The sequence below is a fragment of the Oncorhynchus mykiss genome, chromosome Y (assembly GCF_013265735.2).
Source record: "Oncorhynchus mykiss isolate Arlee chromosome Y, USDA_OmykA_1.1, whole genome shotgun sequence".
NCBI lineage: Eukaryota > Metazoa > Chordata > Actinopteri > Salmoniformes > Salmonidae > Oncorhynchus > Oncorhynchus mykiss.
The window spans coordinates 32,368,723-32,390,494 of NC_048593.1; the positions used below are offsets into that span (position 1 = coordinate 32,368,723).

General features: G+C 42.2%; 2 protein-coding genes across 4 annotated transcripts; one reads left to right on the forward strand and one right to left on the reverse strand.

The window, feature by feature from the left end:
• Positions 1-203: 203 nt before the first annotated feature.
• On the reverse strand, positions 204-9,485 carry LOC110510070 (pyruvate dehydrogenase E1 component subunit alpha, mitochondrial). 3 transcript variants are annotated; one of them, XM_036967272.1, is made up of 13 exons: positions 9,204-9,485; positions 8,699-8,807; positions 6,838-6,858; positions 5,012-5,080; positions 4,752-4,925; positions 4,254-4,380; positions 4,003-4,094; positions 3,764-3,856; positions 3,495-3,650; positions 3,340-3,411; positions 3,150-3,217; positions 2,787-2,895; positions 204-1,500 (listed from the first exon to the last, which is right to left on the reverse strand). In XM_036967272.1, exons 2-13 carry the CDS (start codon positions 8,753-8,755, stop codon positions 1,336-1,338), a joined length of 1,203 nt encoding a protein of 400 aa, XP_036823167.1. In that variant the 5' UTR covers positions 8,756-8,807; positions 9,204-9,485; the 3' UTR covers positions 204-1,335. The 3 variants fall into 3 exon arrangements, with proteins under 3 accessions (XP_036823167.1, XP_036823169.1, XP_036823168.1); XM_036967274.1 differs by lacking the exon at positions 6,838-6,858; XM_036967273.1 differs by lacking the exons at positions 6,838-6,858; positions 8,699-8,807 and having other exon boundaries at positions 9,204-9,420.
• A 2,105-nt stretch (positions 9,486-11,590) lies between these two features.
• On the forward strand, positions 11,591-21,717 carry LOC110510071 (peroxiredoxin-4). Its single transcript, XM_021591386.2, has 7 exons — positions 11,591-11,946; positions 18,039-18,156; positions 20,163-20,279; positions 20,377-20,499; positions 20,728-20,858; positions 20,985-21,019; positions 21,133-21,717. Exons 1-7 carry the CDS (start codon positions 11,736-11,738, stop codon positions 21,181-21,183), a joined length of 786 nt encoding a protein of 261 aa, XP_021447061.1. The 5' UTR covers positions 11,591-11,735; the 3' UTR covers positions 21,184-21,717.
• Positions 21,718-21,772: the final 55 nt, after the last annotated feature.

The window sequence follows — 21,772 nt, forward strand, 5'->3', positions numbered from 1 at the left end:
GGCATCAAAACAGGTGATGATAAGCAATTACTAGGTTAAAGTTGATCAAATATGCAATAAGCCTCGATGTGACATGGAAAATGTAACCTAGAACTTACATCACAATAGGGTCATATAAGTTGAATAGCCATGTAATTGTTTAACATTAAGCCCCCCATCCATGCCTTTTGTTTAGAACAAGGATCACACATTCACACTTCAGACACATTTGTATACAAAGCTTTCTTTCTAAGTTTATTTGTTTGATAGACTGTACAAAGACAATCAAGGCATACATACACTTCCTGACACATTAGCATCTCTGGGGAAAACTAGGACAGATCTGTGTGTAGTGCCCCACTGTTCTCTGACCATTATCCACTGTAACAGTTGACGACCCCCCCAAAAAATCAGCATTTTCTATTCCTGCTTAAAGTAGTTGTAGTTTGAACAAACCGCACTGGGATGTCAGTTACAAAACACATTCAGCAATAAATACATGAGGCTGATAGAGAAAAAAAAAGAAAAAAAATTCAGGGAACAAGAGAGCAGGGCAAATAATGATTTAGAAGGACAATCATTGTCTACAAAGTTGGGGTATGACTGACAAGATTGTGAAGGCATGAGGTCAACATGATTTAATAATATCTCTGAAGCATCACACCACAATATCCAGACTTCATCCACGTGGCTCTGCAGTGTTTGTGTTCTGCTATGAGTGACCCGCAGCCTAGAGACGCTCATCGTCGAAACACAGGCACAGATTTGATTTGGCATGACAAAAAAATAATCCCCATGTAAATCACTTGATTTAAAATACCTTTTAATCTTATATTTGGAGAGAAAACCAACCACAATCATTGAATAGGAGTAACTACGCCTGTAATGTTGATAAGGACAATTGGTCCATGTGACCAGTCTCAGAACATTTGGAGAGGGACAATGAAAGGTTCTTAACTTCTCTGTTTGGGGCAAGAGATTAGAGTCCATGAAGGCCATTGGCTGAGATGGAGAAGGTGATGTGTGCAAAGAGAAATGTGCGTTGATGGAGGATAGGGGAAGGGCCTGGGAGACAAAGGGGTGGGGCACAAGAGCCTTTAGCTCAGCGTTTCCCCAAGCTCAGGCCTGGGAGACAAAGGGGTGGGGCACAAGAGCTTTTAGCTCAGCGTTTCCCCAAACTCAGGCCTGGGGACCCAAAGGGTGCACATTTTGGTTATTGCCCTAGCACTACACAACCCATTCAAATAATTAACTAATCATCAAGCTTTGATTATTTTAAATCAGCTGTGTAGAGCGAGGGAAAAAACAAATGTGCACGCCTTGGGGTCCCGAGGGCAGAGTTTGGGAAACGCTACTTTAGCTGGTCGACGTCAGCTTGGTCCATGGGGTGGCACCACGCACTTCAAAGGGCTGATCGTTGGCAAAGATGTGGCTACACAGGTCATCCAGAGGGGGCTCGGGGTCTGTGGTGGCGAACTGTGCAGCATCTTCAATCTCCTTCCTCACCGCAATGTCAATCTCCTGCACACATACAGGACAATGGAAGTTTGGTCTTTACATCCTCAAAGACATGCTTCAGTCAGCTGTAACTATTTTCAATGTGTCAATAATCATGCGTTTTTCAAACAAATTCAGCTATTTGACTTTGTGTAGGTAACTGTCAAAATAAAGGAACTTTTTTTTTTTACTTTGAAAGAGGGGCCTCAAGGGAGCATAGGGGGTTTAAATGGTGTGTGTCAGTCAACTTCTTGTAGCAGGCATTATAGAAAATTAACACAGATCTCAAACAATCTCTCAAGCACAAGCACACTTGCTAGTGAGTAGCCAGCTAATCTTTACAGTTAAAGTAAACTTGGATCTATTTGCTAGCTAACAAGGTAAAACAGTTGAATTGTTATGAAGACACCCTTCTGTCTCCAACTGTTTGAACAGCATGCTAGCCTGTCCACTTTGTTCAGATGTTGAAATCAAGTGGCCTACCTTATTTCTCAGAATAAGTTGCTAATTCCTTATATAATAACTTTTTTTATGGCTATTGCACATTTATAAAACACATACTAGCTGTCTAGTCTAACAGTCTGTGGGTTAAATGCTGCTAGCAGTACATGGTACCGCAATGTCGCGCGCAATGTCACTGCGTATATATTTTCCAGAATCAATGTTCATTGATACTCCCGTTTTAGTAGGGTCTGCTCTTTGCACAATTTGAGTTGAAACATAAAAAGGGTATTCTTAGAAAGATACAAACATCAAATGCAAATAGCGAGTTGAAACCGCTTATTGAAGAAGTGATGTTTCTTCTTTGTTGTCGTGAGTGTGAAGTTCATGTTTTAAGTATATATTTGTATTATTACGGGGCTATCACTCTGTCAAAAGTGCGCCTGCACGGGAAGTTTAGTTGTTAATGGACCTAGCCTTGAGTGGAATGGCTACCTTGCAGTGTGTTCACACGGTATAGTAAAGTATGTTAACTTGAAATGACAAGGTTCCAGTTTAACAGTAAGTGCCAGGTAGGGGAGTGGCTGTGTGTAAATGGGAAGGTGTACAGTCACATCAGAAGGAACGAAAGAGACCAATAGAGAACAAGCGGACGGACATAAGCTCTCATTAAAAAAACTAGATTCTTGTGATACGGGTATTTGGAATATTGTGCCAAAACAAACAAATTAATTTGATATGTCGCCCAGCCCTACCAACACCCTGTGAAGACACTGTTGGCATTTCCTTTATTATGGCAGATACCTGTATATGCTGCCTATTCATACTGTGTTGAATGTGCAGTATATTAGTGAATGTTTGAGAATCACCTTGAGCTCCTCTATGCTGGCCATGTTGTTGCTGAGCATGCGGTCCTTCAGCATGGAGATGGGATCGCTCTTACTACGGACCTCCTGGATCTCCTCACGTGTGCGGTAGCTGAGGAAGGGGGAAGAGCGGGTAGGGATCAGGGCTATGCAGTGTCACTACAGGGGGGGTAGGAGGGCAGGGAGGAGGCTACTGGGGGACATAGCAGAGTGCAGGGACAGCAATATATTAGAGCACTGAAAGCTTAGCTGAATCCCTGGTGCGTTGGCATTGATGGAGTAAAAAAAAACATAGGTATGTAACAATAATCATGTCAATAACAACAATAGTAATCCAATAATAACAATATAGATGTAGACTTTTACCTGACCCCAGGATCGCTCATGCTGTGTCCATGGTAACGGTAGGTCTGTAGCTCCATGAGGATAGGGCCCTTAACACAGGTGGTGCACAGAGAAAGTTTAAGTTGTGCTACTTCAACTAAAAACACACAAACCTGTACACAGTACACACAGAAACAAATCAACCATCCTACCCACTAAGGTTGATGCTCACCTTTCCAGATCGGCAGTGAGCAGCTGCAAACTTGGTGGCCTCTCTAACACACAGGACATCCATCCCATCCACCTGGATACAGATGCATTGTGTGAGACTACAGAATATATTTTGTAAGAGGTACAGGAGTTTGAATATATTAGTTAGCGGTCTACCCTAATGCCAGGAATGTAGTCTCCTCTCTTGTAGTATTCGGTGCTCGCAGCAGAGCGCTCTACTGATGTGCCCATGGCATATTGGTTGTTCTCACAGATGAAAATGATGGGCAACTTCCACAGAGATGACATGTTATATGTCTCAAAGATCTGACCCTGTGGATGAATAAAAATTCTGTCAACAGCTGGGGTCAAATAAAAACTTGAAGTTGAGTGTCCTTCATATGTTTAATGCATGCAGGGTTCAAGAAGCATGCCTTATGTCAAACCTGATTGGCTGCGCCATCACCATAGAGACTGACACACAGCTGATCATTGCCCAGGTACTTGCAGGCCAGGGCTACACCGGCTCCCAGCGGTACCTGAGCGGAAATTAGGCAGGTGTTATATTTGTGAATCTTTGAATCGGATATAAACCAGATGCAAATGAGGTTAAAAAAAAAAGAAATCAAAATGGGATTCTTTCAAATCTAAGTTAGAGGAATAAGGCTAGGCCTTCGTGAATTACCTGAGCTCCCACAATGCCATTGCCTCCATAGAAGTTTTTAGTATACATGTGCATAGAGCCTCCCTTGCCCTTAGCAATGCCTCCTCTACGACCTAAGAGACAGCAAAGGAAGAAAATACAAAAATTAGGGAAGAAAACAAAAAGAGCGAAAGAGGTTAGTTTTAATGTTTAGGGAGATAAAATCAGAGGTTCAAAGTACAGTGATTAGATCTTATTAGGGTTCTCTATTGGACTGAGTCAAGTCCACTCACCAGTGAGCTCTGCCATGATCTCCCTGACAGTCCCACCCCTGGTGAGGGTGTAGCCATGGGCACGGTATGCAGTGATCAGGTGATCTGACAGGGTGATACCCCCCTCAATGCCAACCGCACAGGCTTCCTATCAAAGAATAACAATCTCTGAGCATTCATATTAAAATCTAATTTTATTGGTCACAAATATTTAGCAATGTTATTGCAGGTGCAGCGAAATGCTAGCTGCTATTTGAATGCAGTGTGTGCCAGTGGAGGCTGGTGGGATGAGCTATAGGAGGACAGGTTCATTATAATGGCTGGAATGGAATAAATGGAACAGAATCAAAAATGTGTTTTCCATGTTTTGTGTGTATGATACAGTTCCATTTGTTCCATTCCAGCCATTACAATGAGCCTGTCCTCCTATAGCTCCTCCCACCAGCCTGCAATAGTGTGTGTTAATGTGAAACTGTATGTTTGCTTATACAATAGGTGAGTGAGATTGTGTCTTCTGACCTGGCCATCATACAGGTGACAAAAGCCTCTGATGATCTTCTGCTTATAGAGCTGGTCAGCCTTCAGCTCCATGCGTCTTATGGTCTGCATGGTACGATAATACTTCAGCCCCTCCTCCCGGGTCAGAGTGGATGTCAGGGGTGGGCCCTCCTCCAGACGATGAAGGTCAACTTTCTGCAGGAGAACACACAATGAGAACTCAACACGGCAGACTGTGAGGATCAAAATCAGCTACACATTGTGTATATTTTTTGTTTTACCTTTATGTCAAAGGTGGCCTCAGGAGTGAAATCAGCATACGAGCGTGATGCCACCACCAGACTGGCACCCTAAAATAAAAAAAGAGGACACTTGAGAGATTCATTTAACCAGACATCATCACGTCTTTTCACAACACAAATCTACTTCGCAAGACCTGCGGTTGGGCAAGCCGGGAGAGGTAGCACAAAAGCATCTGCAGTAGGACAGACCCATAAAGTGAGAAGTAGAGAGAAAAACTATGGTATGGAACATAGCTATACTTCCAGAGGTTGATCCACACACCACAACAATGAGACTGAAGAAACACTCCATTGTCACTGACAAGCACCGGTGAAAAGTCAGACTGTCTTGAAAAACACTGAACCAATCAACTAACAAGAATGCCTCATTGGCTGAAAAAGACATATCCAGAATATTTCCGTCACTCTGAAAATCAAATGTGTGTTCAAATGTGAATGGTTAATGAAGAAGAAATATATTATTGTGTTGTAGACCAAATTTCAGGGTGGGCAGGTTCACACAGCCAGTCAATTCAAGCACAAAGGAATATGAGTGATCACACACCATGGGATAGCCTTACATGCTGACCACACCGGTCGGGTTGCGTGCACGAGCGTTGCAAAATAAATTTACACATACATGTTATTCAATCATTGCACCCACACTGCTCACGCGCGCTAAAATAGAAGTTGATTCTATTTGTCGCAGAACGCACTGCAAGTCCTGCCTCTCCCAACTTCTCATTGGGTTTTAGAAGCCTAGACCCACGTGCCATCTTCTCATTGGTTTTTATGAAAATATACCCACAAGGGTGATTGACAGATGAACTTAAGTCAGTTGTGGTAATGCATCTTATTATGAAAGTTAGTTGTTAATCACCATATAAAGTCCAAAGAAGAAAAAGCCTGGAAGGAGGAAACGATTCGGTTGACCGTTTTGTGTGTGGATTAATTGTCGGAGTAGAGGACCTTGTGCAGTTCAGGTAAAATAACAGCTCAATGTTTATATCCCAGGACAAATTAGCTAGCAACAGCAAGGCTTTTCAACCTGTCCCCAAATGAATATAATTGGTTCAGAGTTTGTTTTGATACTTGAACCTCCACGTCGTGATCACGTTTGGTGTGGGGGGACAAAAACAATTTGTGCATGATGGCAGACGCACGTGCGCGTCTGGTTAGGGCATGGTGTTGGTGAGAGAAAACAGGCAGATCACAGCATCAGGCAAAGTACTGTAAAAGCATGAATGGTTGTGAGGGGAGGAGTGTAAGATACAGAGGGGCTGCCGCTACTCCCAGCAAGCTGTAGCTCTGGTAAAGGAGTGTCTTCAGTCAAGCTAAGGGCAATCTCAGGGTGTTGAAGCAACGCTATGTCAGTATTCTGGCTCCTCTCTGCCAGCTGAAGCTCAAATATGGATGAGTCAGAAGCACCCCTGTTAGTACTGATGTCAGGTTCTGAAACGTTTCATTCCCGGGTTGGTTGGTCCACTTTAAGAGGTATTTCTGGTGATGGTAGTTCTAGCGTTAGTCGGTCAGATACCATTTCTGCTTCTGTTGAAGTGTGGTCTATGATGCATAGCATAATTGCTGACCGAGAACATTTCCAAATGAAAATTATTCTAATGGGGGTGGGTAAATGCAATGTTAAATTATTCCGTAATTGGACCCCAAATAAATAACTAAATGAATGAGTGAAAGTATAGAATATAATGTTAACATGTGAAAGGGAAAGAAATCATTAGGAATAAAGATGGAGCACAAAATAGGCAGAATCGGGTGTGCCACAGGGATTGTGTCACCGACTACACTACAGTAAAACCACATCTTACCTCTGACACAACCTGGGCTCCCTATCAGGCAGCCAATGGGAGAGAACCAGAGAAGGGAAGCAGTGAGGGAGTACAACAGGAGACATCAAGATATAAAGAGATAGATACATTAGAGAATCACAGGAAAGATTTTATGGTCAGACATGAAAGGGTAAATTCAGACAATTCTGTGCCACAAATATTTGAGTTGTGTTATTCATGGTGACCAGCCAATCATTGCAAATATTAATTCCCCCCTCCTCTAATTAAAAAAAAATATCGCTAGCTGCAACAGAATACCATTGTGGAATGCATTATTATGTCTACGAGTCCAGTATGAAGGAAGTTTATTTAACTAGGCAAGTCAGTTAAGAACAAATTCTTATTTACAAAGACGGTCTACCCCAGGCCAATTGTGTGCCGCCCTATGGGACTCCCAAACACAGCCGGATGTGATACAGCCTGGAATTGACCCAGGGACTGTGGTGACACCTCTTGCACTGAGATGCAGTGCCTTAGACCGCTGCATCTAGTTAAAGGTATTTCACAAGCCAATGCTGTCTAGCATTAGCGCAATTAGTGGAAGTCTACAGCAACAGTTAGCATGCTAGCTGTTCATCTGACTCTGGGGAAGTAGATAAATGGCTTCATAGCCTAAATATATCCATTTAATATGAAGAAAATTAGTAATTGGAGCTAAATACAGGGGTTTTTCCTTTATAGAAAATTGTTAGGTGGTTCTAAGTGATCATTTTCAAAAGCACGCAGAAAATATATTGAACTATATTTATTTTTAAATACCATCTCTGAGAACTAACAATCAAAATGAATTGGTAGAACTACAGAAAATTTGCTTCACAATAAGCACAATTCTTTACGCCGCCAATATACTTTTCTAGGTAATAGACTGTTAGAGTTTACACTTCCAATGAACTGTGGAGAGGTCAAAATAAAGAAATGTCTACCAAATATATTAATAAAAGGTTTTTCATTAACGGTACTTCTACTTACCATTATTCACCTATGAGCCTTCGTCAAAGCTTTTTCTCATAATTGAGACGGTTGCTACTTACCACTGGATATCTTGATTAAAAGCTGACATGGTGGCAGAGAGTTTGAATGAGAAAAGTATTGTAACGACCCTGGGTTTATAAGCGCGGAAATCGACCCTGCCGGACGTCGGGCTAGAAGGTCGAGGGTTCGAGCACTGCTCCCTGCCTGTTTCATTACAGTTGAATTACTTTTCAAAGCGCTGGCATTGCATTTCTATCACCTGAAACATGCGAACAATATAAAAATAGATGCACAAGACACATGCACGTGTTTACATGGTTGTGCACATGCTTTGGGTAATAGAAAACGGAATGAACTACCAGCGCATTGAAAAGTAGATGTAATTATACTTCCTGTGGACATATTGTCTCACATTACAACAGCAAAAATGACCAACCGCACAGACAACCGGTAAAGTACGTTGAAATAAATTTGTATTCAACATGCTGGCTTGTTGAGGTCGTGATCGATCACTTTCCTGATTCAAACTCTGATTTCTGTCCGACGTAGAATTCTATGGAATTGAACATCGGGTTTCCCAATCCAGGCAATCTTGAACGCACCACGATGATAACTATTTTGACAAGTTGGCAGCTAACTAAGTAGGCATATGATTCTTTGGATTATAGCTAGTTCGCAGATTTACCTAAAACTTGCCAAGTCATATTTAGCTAAAGCCAAGGGCGGCTAGCAAGTTACTGCGGTACGGGTACGAATCGGGGCCTATCGGGATGGCAAGGTCAGGACCGCAGCTCGTCTCGTTTTTTAAGAAAAGGACAAGCGGTCATGTGTAACCTATAGTAAAATACTATACATAAACAGTACTTACATTTCTTCTTGCGCTACCCCTCAGCACGTTGGAGATTATTGTCAACATCTTTTGCATACTATTTGGCCGCCAGCGATCTGCAGAAGGTTTTCCCCTCCGTCCTTCCTGCCTGTCAAAACAAACGCTACCAAAATGACGTCACCGACAAAATCCAAGTCGACTGCAGATGACGACATGCGCTACGCCTAAAAATAAATACATGCACGAGCTTCGAGATTTTGCAGAAGCACAGGCTTCTTTCTGTACGAGCGAGTTCCTCTTGAAATATTTGATTGCACAATGAATTACCAGGTACTTATTCGTTTGTTTAACGGCGGATTGCATCCAATACATGTTGCATTACCGCAACCAACTGAAAAGAGGAGCGACCTTTAACATTATGTTCCCCAAAGCACACACATCCCTGGGTCGCTCCTCTTTTCAGTTCGCTGCAGATAGCGACTGGAACACTCAAATTGGACCATTTTATCTCCATCTCCTCAAAGACTCAATCATGGACACTTACTGACAGTTGTGGCTGCTTCGCGTGAGGTATTGTCGCTACCTTCTTGCCCAATGTTTCTACCATGCTATGTTGTCTTAGGTCTCTTTATGTAGTGGTGTGTTTTGTCCTACATGTATTTTTGAATTTGTTATCCCTGTCCTCAAAGAGGAGCCATTTGGTAGGCCGTCATTGTAAATAAGAATTTGTTCTTATCTGACTTGCCTAGTTAAATGAAACTAGACGGGGTTTTTTTTTTTTGTTAAATGTAAAAAAGCAACCCAACCCTCGTCCTGAAGATCTACAGTTCTGTGGGGGTTTCAGTCCAACCCTAATTTAACACACCTGATTATACTAATTAGCTGCTCAAGACCTTAACTAGCTGAATCAGATATGCTAAGTTGGGGTTGGACTGAACCTAGCTCTCAAAATCAAATCAAATTTTATTTGTCACATACACATGGTTAGCAGATGTTAATGCGAGTGTAGCGAAATGCTTGTGCTTCTAGTTCCGACAATGCAGTAATAACAAGTAATCTAACTAACAATTCCAAAACTACTGTCTTGTACACAGTGTAAGGGGATAAAGAATATGTACATAAGGATATATGAATGAGTGATGGTACAGAGCAGCATAGGCAAGGTACAGTAGATGGTATCGGGTACAGTATGTACAAATGAGATGAGTATGTAAACAAAGTGGCATAGTATAGTATAAAGTGGCTAGTGATACATGTATTACATAAGGATACCGTCGATGATATAGAGTACAGTATATACGTATGCATATGAGATGAATAATGTAGGGTAAGTAACATTTATATAAGGTAGCATTGTTTAAAGTGGCTAGTGATATATTTACATCCAGGAAGAGAGTTGGACAGTCCTACCTTATACTTTTAGGGAAGATATCGTTTTTAAATATCCTACCATAACCCTCCACTCATTTAAAAACACACCACGCTAGTTGACTATTTAAACATATTTAATCCTACCTCAGGCCAACAGCCTGGAAAGACAGGACATCAACACACCCTGTAACTCTGACGTCAAATCTCGTACACCAACATATTTTTATGCAGCTGCCACCACAACCTCTATTTTCTGCGACTTATGTTCCATCCCTGTGGTACAGTTGATAACCATAGCTATGAATGCTAAAAAGCCAAAGCCAATTCTCACACTAATCCTCCCAGGATCCCTCCCCCTTGACCCATCTTCCTCTACTTTCTTCACTGCCTCAACATCTGACAGACACCCTCTGCACTACTCTAACCTCAACCTGTCTCTCGCACCAGACATTTCTGATCCCCAGCCCCATGGGCACCTGTACAATTAACACACTGCTTTTTTCCCTTCAATACTACACATTCCTTTGTCTCATGCCCTTCTGCACACCTGGTAACCTCCCTCCTACACACTGCTGGGACATGTCTATAAGCTTGACACCTGTAACAACATAATGGATTCGTCACAAAAGCTTGTAGTGGATAACTGAAATATCCAAACATCACTTTGTCGGTCAAAGACTCAACATCAAAACTCAAAAGAACAAACAATGACTTCTGTTTCACCTGTCACTACACCCTGTCTGTGTCGCACCAAACGATGAGCGTCACAAACACTGGGAATCTTCCCCTTCAGTTGGTCCACTTTCACATTTACCGTTACCCCAGTAATCACTTTTTTCAACAGCGCTCTTTTCTTTAGCGCAAAACAAGTCCCATCTCTGGTCCCCATTCGTGTGGCGCGGAACCCCTGCTCCCTCTGACCAGCGGGAAACACAAACAATTACCACAAGGCCACGTAGGGTTACCTTAACCGATACCACAGCACCCAACGTTTTAACCCACTCTGAAACCATATATGGATCAGCCAAAAGGCACCGGTAAACTTTCTGCAAAAATGTTACTCCTACCATCACAGACTTAAAACAAATCTTTATCATCACCATCAGTGCCAGCCTCGGGAATTACCAGGCACATACAAAAGAAAATGGTAAATAGTCATAAATAGAAACGATGTATAGACTGGTATATTATTTTTTTTATACAGGGACCTAGTTTCTTTCGTTTTTTCTTCAAAGTTGTATTACTATTTGTTCTTTTTTTTCTTTTGTATTTGATTTTTGATTGATATTGTTATTCTACTGCATTGCTGAGGAGTTAACAAACAAGCGGTTCACTCTACCATGTGCACGTGACCAATAAACTTCGATTTGATTCTGCACATCCCTGTTTAAGATGAAGTAACACAATATGAACTATATTGTGAGGACCCTTGAATGCAAAAATAAGAATGATCAAATAAACAAAATAGGAAATATATGCGTTCATCACATCGTTTTCATATAGTTTGATATACCAAAATCGATCATTATCAGACACTAATAACCATTTCTGTTGACTTGAACAAGGACGACCTCCTTTCAGGAGAAAGGGAAAGTACCTTGCGAAAAGGTTCTATCGATCGAGGCCAATTGCGCGTTCACGCGAAATAGGGCCCCTGTACTTTCCTAGAAGCTAGCTAGCTACGTGCTTTTAGCAAGACAGTGTAATGGACGTCATGCTTCATATGAAGATGTTAGACATTTTAAGTGTGTTTTGCACAATTTGTTTGGTCACCAATTTTTCCACTGCAGCCCAAGACGGTTCTAATGGGAAAAAGGACCAAGAGTGTCACAACTACGCTGGAGGACACGTCTACCCTGGAGAGGCTTTCCGTGTGCCCGTCTCTGACCATTCCCTGCACCTCAGCAAGGCGAAAAGTGGGTATTGTCCCTGTCCCCCTGCACAGTTGTACTTACCAATCCCATTGACTCAAAAATAATAATTTAAAATAATTTTATTTTACTCAACATTATATGCATATGGTACTTTTGTTTTTAGCTACGGCGCTGCTAGCTTGACTGCAGGCAGCTTAATAAGCTAACGTTAGCTGACTTGATTAGCTAGACACGGTGCCAATTATCTGCAAATTGTCCAGTTTTCCCTTGCCAAGTTCACCACTGACGTTAGCATAACATTTGTATGCGCCTTATTGTAACAATGCCAGCTTTTACTTGTAGAACAACATTCATAAGTAGTAGTTAGTACATTTGGACACGTCAAGCCAAAACGTTGCTCCAATTACTTTGTCGAGTACAGGAGTACCCGCGCAATAACAATTGCTGCGTACCACACAATCCCAATGGATGCATCTCAGTCAGTTATGTTAAGTGGGTTCCTCTTCGAGCTCACGCATTCATCAGCATTCGTTAAGAGGCAAGTGAAATGTAAATTCTCAGTAGGTGGCCTCCATTCGCTTTCACATTTCCTGCGTTTTCCAAACAGAAGATGGCTAGGTGACAAGGACGCCAATACCAGACTTCTGAGATGCACCCATCCAGAATACACTAATGTGTATATATATATATTACTGCTCAAAAAAATAAAGGGAACACTTAAACATCAGAATATAACTCCAAGTCAATTATACTTCTGTGAAATCAAACTGTCCACTTAGGAAGCAACACTGATTGACAAATTTCACATGCTGTTGTGCAAATGGAATAGACAACAGGTGGAAATTATAGGCAATTAGCAAGACACCCCCAATAAAGGAGTGGTTCTGCAGGTGGTGACCACAGACCACTTCTCAGTTCCTATGTTTCCTGGCTGATGTTTTGGTCATTTTAGAATGCTGGCGGTGCTTTCACTCTAGTAGTAGCATGAGACAGAGTCTACAACCCACACAAGTGGCTCAGGTAGTGCAGCTCATCCAGGATGGGACATCAATGCTAGCTGTGGCAAGAAGGTTTGCTGTGTCTGTCAGCGTAGTGTCCAGAGCATGGAGGCGCTACCAGGAGACAGGCCAGTACATCAGGAGACGTGGAGGAGGCTGTAGGAAGGCAACAACCCAGCAGCAGGACCTCTACCTCCGCCTTTGTGCAATGAGGAGCACTGACAGAGCCCTGCAAAATGACCTCCAGCAGGCCACAAATGTGCATACGGTCAGAAACAGACTCCATGAGGGTGGTATGAGGGCCCGACGTCCACAGGTGGGGGTTGTGCTTACAGCCCAACACGGTGCAGGACGTTTGGCATTTGCCAGAGAACACCAAGATTGGCAAATTCGCCACTGGCGCCCTGTGCTCTTCACAGATGAAAGCAGGTTCACACTGAGCACGTGACAGACGTGACAGAGTTTGGAGACGCCGTGGAGAACGTTCTGCTGCCTGCAACATCCTCCAGCATGACCGGTTTGGCGGTGGGTCAGTCATGGTGTGGGGTGTCATTTCTTTGGGGGGCAGCACAGCCAGAGGTAGCCTGACTGCCATTAGGTACCGAGATGAGATCCTCAGACCCCTTGTGAGACCATATGCTGGTGCGGTTGGCCCTGGGTTCCTCCTAATGCAAGACAATGCTAGACCTCATGTGGCTGGAGTGTGTCAGCAGTTCCTGCAAGAGGAAGACATTGATGCTATGGACTGGCCCGCCCGTTCCCCAGACCTGAATCCAATTGAGCACATCTGGGACATCATGTCTCGCTACATCCACCAACGCCATGTTGCACCACAGACTGTCCAGGAGTTGGCGGATGCTTTAGTCCAGGTCTGGGAGGAGATCCCTCAGGAGACCATTCGCCACCTCATCAGGAGCATGCCCAGGCGTTGTAGGGAGTTCATACAGGCACGTGGAGGCCACACACACTACTGAGCCTTATTTTGACTTGTTTTAAGGACATTATATCAAAGTTGGATCAGCCTATAGTGTGGTATTCCACTTTAATTTTGAGTCTGGCTCCAAATCCAGACCTCCATGGGTTGATACATTTGATTTCCATTGATAATTTTTGTGTGATTTTGTTGTCAGCACATTCAACTATGTAAAGAAAAAAGTGTTTAATAAGAATATTTCATTCATTCAGATCTAGGACGCGTTATTTTAGTGTTCCCTTCATTTTTTTGAGCAGTGTATATATATATATACACAAAAGTATGTGAACACCCTTCAAATTAGTTGATTCTGCTATATGACAGGTGTATAAAATAGAGCACACCGCCATGCAATCTCCATAGACAAACATTAGCAGTAGAATGGCCTTATTGAAGAGTTTAGTGACTTTCAATGTGGCATTGTCATAGGATGCCACCTTTCCAACAATTCAAAGTCCAAACTGCCTCTGGAAGCAACGTCAGCACAATAACTTTTTGTCTGGAGCTTCATGAAATGGGTTGCCATGGCTGAGCAGCCGCACACAAGCCTAACATGCTGACCAGACCGGACACGGCGCGTGCCCGAGCATCGCAAAATACATTTAGAAATCCATGTTATTCAATTATTGAGCCAACGATCTGCGACGCCAAGGGCTAAAATATAACTCCTTTCTGTTTCTGACGCAGATCGCGCTGCAAGTCCTGCCTCTCCCATCTCCTCATTGGTTTATAGAACCAGGTACCCATGTGCCATCTCCTCATTGGTTATACCCACGTGGGTGATTGAAATACGAAATGTTTTGCCGGTTGTCGTGGTAATACTATGAAAGTGTTGAGCCAATCAAAATGCCAAGCGTTGCCTGGAGTGGTGTAAGTCTCGCCGCCATTGGACTCTAGAGCAGAAAAAACACATTCTCTGGAGTGGTGACTCACGCTACACCATCTGGCAGTCAGATTGATGAATCTGGGTTTGACGGATGCCAGGAGAATGTTACCTGCCTCAATGGATAGTGCCATCTGTAAAGTTTGGTGGAGGAGGAATAATGGTCTGGGGCTGTTTTTCATGGTTCGGGCTAGAGGTCGACCAATTATGATTTTTCAACGTCGATAGCGATTATTGGAGGACCAAAAAAGCAGATACCGATTTAATCGGCCAATTTAAAAAAGAAAAAAAAATATATATATATATATATATATATATATATATTAAATAAATAATATTGATTTGTAATAATGACAATCTCCTCGCTCCTCCCTGGGCTCGAACCAGCAACACAACGACAACAGCCACCATCGAAGCAGCTTTACCCATGCAGAGCAAGGGGAACAACTACTAGAAGGCTCAGAGCAAGTGACGTTTGAAACGCTATTACCGCGCGCTTACTAGCTAGCCATTTCACTTCGGTTACACCAGCCTCATCTCGGGAGTTGATAGGCTTGAAATCATAAACAGCGCAATGCTTGACGCACAATGAAGAGCTGCTGGCAAAACGCACGAAAGTGCTGTTTGAATGAATGTTTACGCGCCTGCCTACCACCGCCCAGTCAGATACTTGTATGCTCAGTCAGATTATATGCAAGGCAGGACACGCTAGATAATATCTAGTAATATCATCAACCATGTGTAGTTAACTAGTGATTATGATGGATTGTTTTTTATAAGAAGTTTAATGCTAGCTAGGAACTTACCTTGGCTTACTGCATTTGCATAACAGGCAGTCTCCTTGTGGAGTGCAACGAGAGAGAGGCAGGTCGTTATTGCGTTGGACTAGTTAACTGTAAGGTTGCAAGATTGGATCCCCCAAGATGACAAGGTGAAAATCTGTCTTTCTGCCCCTGAACAAGGCAGTTAACCCACCGTTCCTAGGCCGTCATTGAAAATAAGAATGTGTTCTTAACTGACTTGCCTAGTTAAATAAAGGTGTAACTTTTTATTTTTAATATATATATATTTTTAAATCGGCGCCAAAAATACAGATTTCCGATTGTTATGAAAACTTTGAATCGGCCCTAATTAATCGGCCATTCCGATTAATCGGTCGACATCTAGTTCGGGCTAGGTCTTAGTTCCAGTGAAGGGAAATCTTAACGCTACAGCATACAATGCTAGACGATTCTATGCTTCCAACTTTGTGGCAACAGTTTGGGAAGGCCCTTTCCTGATTCAGCATGACAATGCCCCTGTGCAAAAAGTGAGGTCCATACAGAAAGTGTAGTGTAGATAACAGCCCTCTGCTTGCTTACAGCAGCACTGGGGTCTGACCGGCTTCCTGTTTAGATTAAAACATTGCAGAGCCAGCGTGAGATATGGCTTGGAAAACATATCTTAATCCAGGGATAAGAAATGTGTTATACTCTGAATAGGACCATTATCCCAACTGTTACACGAAATAACTGCCCTTTTCGAGCTCATGCTAGGTAGCATAAGCCACACCAGCCATTTTGGAATGGCAGTGTCAGCCTTCTTCGAAGTTTAACAGCGGTTGGTATCCAATAAATGTTGCATTACTACCACCACCAACTAGACTTTGCTTTATCTTGGCCAGGTCGCAATTGTAAATGAGAACTTGTTCTCAACTTGCCTACCTGGTTAAATAAAGGTAAAATAAAAAATAAATAAAAAGTGTATAACCTTATGTATAACCCTTATACTTTGCTTGAAAAAAGGAAAATAAATAAAATAAAAATAAAAAAACCCACCTCCCTACTCCACTCTAAACCTATCTAGTCCTACCTCAGGCCAACAGACAAAGGACGAGACACCACCACTCGACACAGCCTGTAACTCTTGTAACGTCAAATCTCGTACACCAAAATACTTCTTGTTTGTTATTCAACCTATGCCTTTCCATAATGGCAGCTGTGGCTACTGCTACCTAGCATCAGGATGGAAAAAAGCTAGCAGTTGTTTAATCTTTGAGGTGTAACAGTTGGGATAACGGAGTACAACGCAGTTCTTAACCCTGTATTGAGGTTTTGTTTTCCGAGCCATATCTCGCGCTGGCTCTGTGTTGTCTTAATCTAAACAGGAATCCTGTCTGACCCCAGTGCAGCTATAATCAAGAGTAGGGTCGACATCTATTCTGGCTAATATGCACCCAATGATGTGATGCTCCCCATGGAATAGCCAAGTGTGCCACAAGCCTGGCCTGAGATATAGGCCTACCTGCACACTGCTCACCAACAATGAACAAATACTATTAGTTGTCCGCCACACATAATATACTGAACAAAAATAGAAACCCAACATGTAAAGTGTTGGTCCCATGTTTCATGAGCTGAAAGAAGATCCCAGAAATGTCTAAATGCACAAAAAGCTTATTTTGTGCACAAATGTGTTTACATCCCTGTTAGTATTTCTCCTTTGCCAAGATAATACATCCACCTGACAGGTGTGGCATATCAAGAAGCTGATTAAACCTCATTATCATTACGCAGGTGCACCTTGTGCTTTGGACAATAAAAGGCAGCTCTAAAATGTGCAGTTTTCACACAACACAATACCACAGATGTCTCAAGTTTTGAGGGATGTGCAATGTGCATCCTGACTGCAGGAATTCCCACCAGAGCTGTTGCCAGAGAATTTTAATGTTAATTTCTCTCCATAAGCCACCTCCAACATTTTGTTTAAGAGAAATTGACAGTTTGTCCAACTGGCCTCACAACTGCAGTCCACATGTAACCACAACAGCCCAGGACCTCCACATCTGGCTTCTTCACCTGCAGGATCATCTGAGACCAGCCACTTGGACAGCTGATGAAACTGAGGACTATTTCTGTCTGAGGAAAAACTCATTCTGATTGGCTGGGCCTGGCTCCAAAGTGGGTCGGCCTATGCCCTCCCGGCCCACCCATGGCTGCACCCCTGCCCAGTCATGTGGAATTCGTAGATTAGGACCTAAAGAATTTATTTCAATTGACTGATTTCCTTATATGAACTGTAACTCAGTAAAATTGTTAATTGTTGCATGTTGAGTTTTATATTTTGTTCAGTATAAATGCAGTAATCATGTGCACAGCAGGATTTGTACCCTTCCTGTTACTTTTTCATTTTGAATCTGAAGACTTTTGATTTGTTTGTCCCTAAAAGGTGATCAGCAAATATCTTGCTTGCTCGTGCTTTGAACCATTATCAAATTTAATATTTTTTCTTATTTTTGCAGTTTCAAAGCCGGCACCTTATTTTGAGGGATCAGCTGTGATCGATGGAGAGTTTAAGGAGCTCAAGCTGTCTGACTACAAAGGGAAATACCTAGTCTTCTTCTTCTACCCCCTGGACTTGTGAGTACTATCTTTTATTGACCTTCATCCTAAAACAAATCTCTGTACTGTTGGTTGCAACTGTCAGAAAATGTGTTCATAGGCTAGTAACTTTCTGTTAGTGACTTTGTTACTCTATAACAGTGGTTGACATTCCAGGCATCCCTAGTCGATCACCAAACTTTTCTGTAGAAAAGTCAACGATAAAGGCTGGCACTTTTTTTTTTTTTTTTACTGTTTGTTGCGCTGTTGGCGGTAGGTGCACTTGATTCAGAAGTCCGTAGCAAAGTGTTCCCATTTTTAACTATTTTTTTTCTGTCTGAAAAGACTAACTCTGCCTACCCGGCGGACCGGGATATCTTTGGCCACTCAATGTAGCCAATCGGATAGTTCAAATCACTGTGCCTACAGAAATTCCATGCCCCCGGCCATGGCAAAGTTTGAGACTAGCCTACGTAAGATGTAATCATTTTTCAAACCATGACCTCAGAGACTGTCAAACAATAAAGCAAAGAGCTGCTGTTTTTGAATAAGTTCATGTTTACATTTTTTAAAATGACTTTTTATCCCCTTTTCTTCCCAATTTTGTGATATTCAATTGGTAGTTAGTCTTGTCCCAGTCTGTATGGACACGGGAGAGGCAAAGGTCAAGAGCCATGCGTCCTCCGAAACACGACCTTACCGAGCCGCCCGGCACCAATGTGTCGGAGGAAATACCGTACAGCTGGCTACCGCAGTCAGCGTGGATGGGCCGGTACTGCCACAAGGAGTCGCTAGAGCGCGATGGGACAAGGACATCCCAGCAGGCCAAACTCTCCCCTAACCCTGACGACGCTGGGCCAATTGTGCGCCACCTCACAGGTCTCCCGGTCGTCGCTGGCTGCGCCACAGCCCAGAATCTAACCCAGATCTGTAGTGACACCTCTAGCACTGTGATGCAGTGCCTTAGACCACTGTGCCACTTGGGAGGCCATGTTTACGTATTTGTTCAGCAGTGTCGACACTTTTGTAATTGTGTTGAATAAAAATATAAAACGTGTTTCTCTACTTCCACTCCTGCTGCAACTGCAATGAATGAGTAGCCAAGTGTATCGATAGCTCTGCATTTTTAAAATTATTATTAGCAGCTTGTCTATTTCACTATTGCGGAATATTTCATTTTCTCTAGTCATAGGAACAAAAGCTAGATCCCGACTACGAAAAATAGTTTTGAAAGGTTATCCAACTCGTCATGATTTGACATATTTTTTTATCTTCTCCCGAGTTCCCTGTTGTCTTGAAAGCACAATCAGATGCATTTATCATCTGCCCAGTAAAATTAAAAGGCAAATAATTTAAATTTATGTTCCGCAGTACACCGCAAGTGCTACACTAACTTATCTATTTTGTTATCAAAGCTCAAATTTTGAAATCGAATACTGTCTGAGAATAACAATATTGGCAGGCCAGGCATAAAGGTAATATGCTGTGTTAATGTTTAGGCCTACTGCCCAAACCTCATTCCTACAGTATTATTTTTTTTACATGAACCTAATAAACCAGTTAAGTCATGATTAGAAAATAAGCAACAATCTGAGCGGTAGGTCTCTGCTTTGTTTTTGACTGCAAAAGTTATCCTGACTGAGAAAAGGTTGGTGACCACTGCTCTAAAAGATCAAATAGAAATCTAAATAATCTGGGGTGTATTAATTACCTCTTGCAATGGAAACCGTTTACTAGTTTAAGAACCAAACAGAGCAAACGAAACAGGGAGGAACCTTCCTGTAGTTGTCCAATAGAAACTTTTGCAACAGAATTGAGTAATGAATACACCCCAGCTTTTAATCATGAGACTGGCCTATTTGTTTTAGTATTTTATCATAAAATATACACTGTAGTAACTGTTTATACACTTTTCTGAGTTCTTACCATGACATTTTCTATATTCTAGAATCATTGACTGAATGAAAATGCAGTATGCTATGTCTAAAGTAATAATGCTGTTGGCTATGTATTATTCTGATGACCCTCACACTGTGTACCTGCAGCACGTTTGTCTGCCCGACTGAGATTATTGCATTCAGTGATCGTGTGCACGAGTTCCATGCCATCAATGCTGAGGTTGTTGCCTGCTCTGTTGACTCACAATTCACCCATCTGGCATGGTAAGATTATAAGCATCACACCCCTCTTCAGAGGTGCTTGGACTTTTTCAGAGCACTTCAGCTTTTTTCCCTTGACCCTCTGGTTTTATGTTAACAGGATCAACACACCTAGGAAGCAGGGTGGACTTGGGCCAATGAAAGTCCCTCTGCTGTCTGACCTCACACACCAGATTTCCAAGGACTATGGAGTCTTCCTGGAGGATGCAGGACACACACTCCGGTGCAGTTACACTCACACACAAAGTAGAAACTACTACAAAAGATGATGCCTAGTATTGGTTTGATACAACTGCTATAGCCAGAACATTTTTCCTCATTAACCTCCTTTTATAAATTGGTTCAGTGAAAAACGGTATAACAAAATACCTGTTAACTGTTTTAAGTTCATGAAGTCTAAATTCATGCAGTTTTAAACTGAAGCAATCATTGTTGTCATTCTCCCCCTCAGGGGCCTGTTCATCATCGATGACAAGGGAGTCCTGAGGCAGATTACCATGAATGACCTCCCGGTAGGGCGCTCTGTAGATGAGACCCTGCGGCTGGTCCAGGCCTTCCAGTACACTGACAAACACGGTGAAGGTATGGTTCAGTCTCATCACATAACACATTCTCAGATATTACAGCTAGATACTTAACTACCTGTGGTTGCTATGGATGGTCTTTGTTTACAGTTTGTGTGAAATAAATACTTTTTCTTTTTTGCAGTGTGCCCAGCAGGATGGAAGCCAGGCAGTGACACGGTGAGTTTCATACTGTGTGTGTGTTTCCAAGTAAGTGCGTGCATGTGAGAAATATTGTTTTCATAGACATTGCTTGAGACTACTGTACTAATTCAGTGTATTACTCCCCATAGATAATCCCAGACCCATCGGGCAAACTCAAGTACTTTGACAAGCTGAACTGACCCTCCCTTGCTCTCTAAACACTTTGGTTGAAGCTCAGAATAAAAACAGAGTTTTGATAATCTGGTGTCTGTTTTGTTTTAGCAATGTACAGGCATATTTGACATAATTAAATCTCATCTAGTGATCTCTGCGTAAACTGGTTACCTTTGAGATGAGAAACAGGCCACAAACTACAACAACCAAATAATGCCTTTTGGAACTGAGTCACCCTTTCCTAATGGGAGACATTAGATGGCGCTGTTGATGAAATTAGTGAAATGCATGTATTCAATGTTTCTCCTATGATTTTTTTTTTTTTCAGCAGGGTTGGCAAAGTTAGTGTAGTGGGCGTGGCCACTTTCCTTTTTTTTTTTTTTTAAGGCACTCTTGGCCGCAGACACAATGTTGCTGTTTTAAAACTAATTTCTTGCAATTCTACACATTTTGCATTGGTTTATGGTGTGTTCCTATGCTATAGTGGTGCCCCAAGTCATGACATTTTGGGAATTTTAGATTCTCCCTGACTTTTATTTTGGTGATTGTTAGTTCTCAAAAATGAGAATTATTAAATGACATACTTTACATACATACTTGATCTAGTTTTAGTCA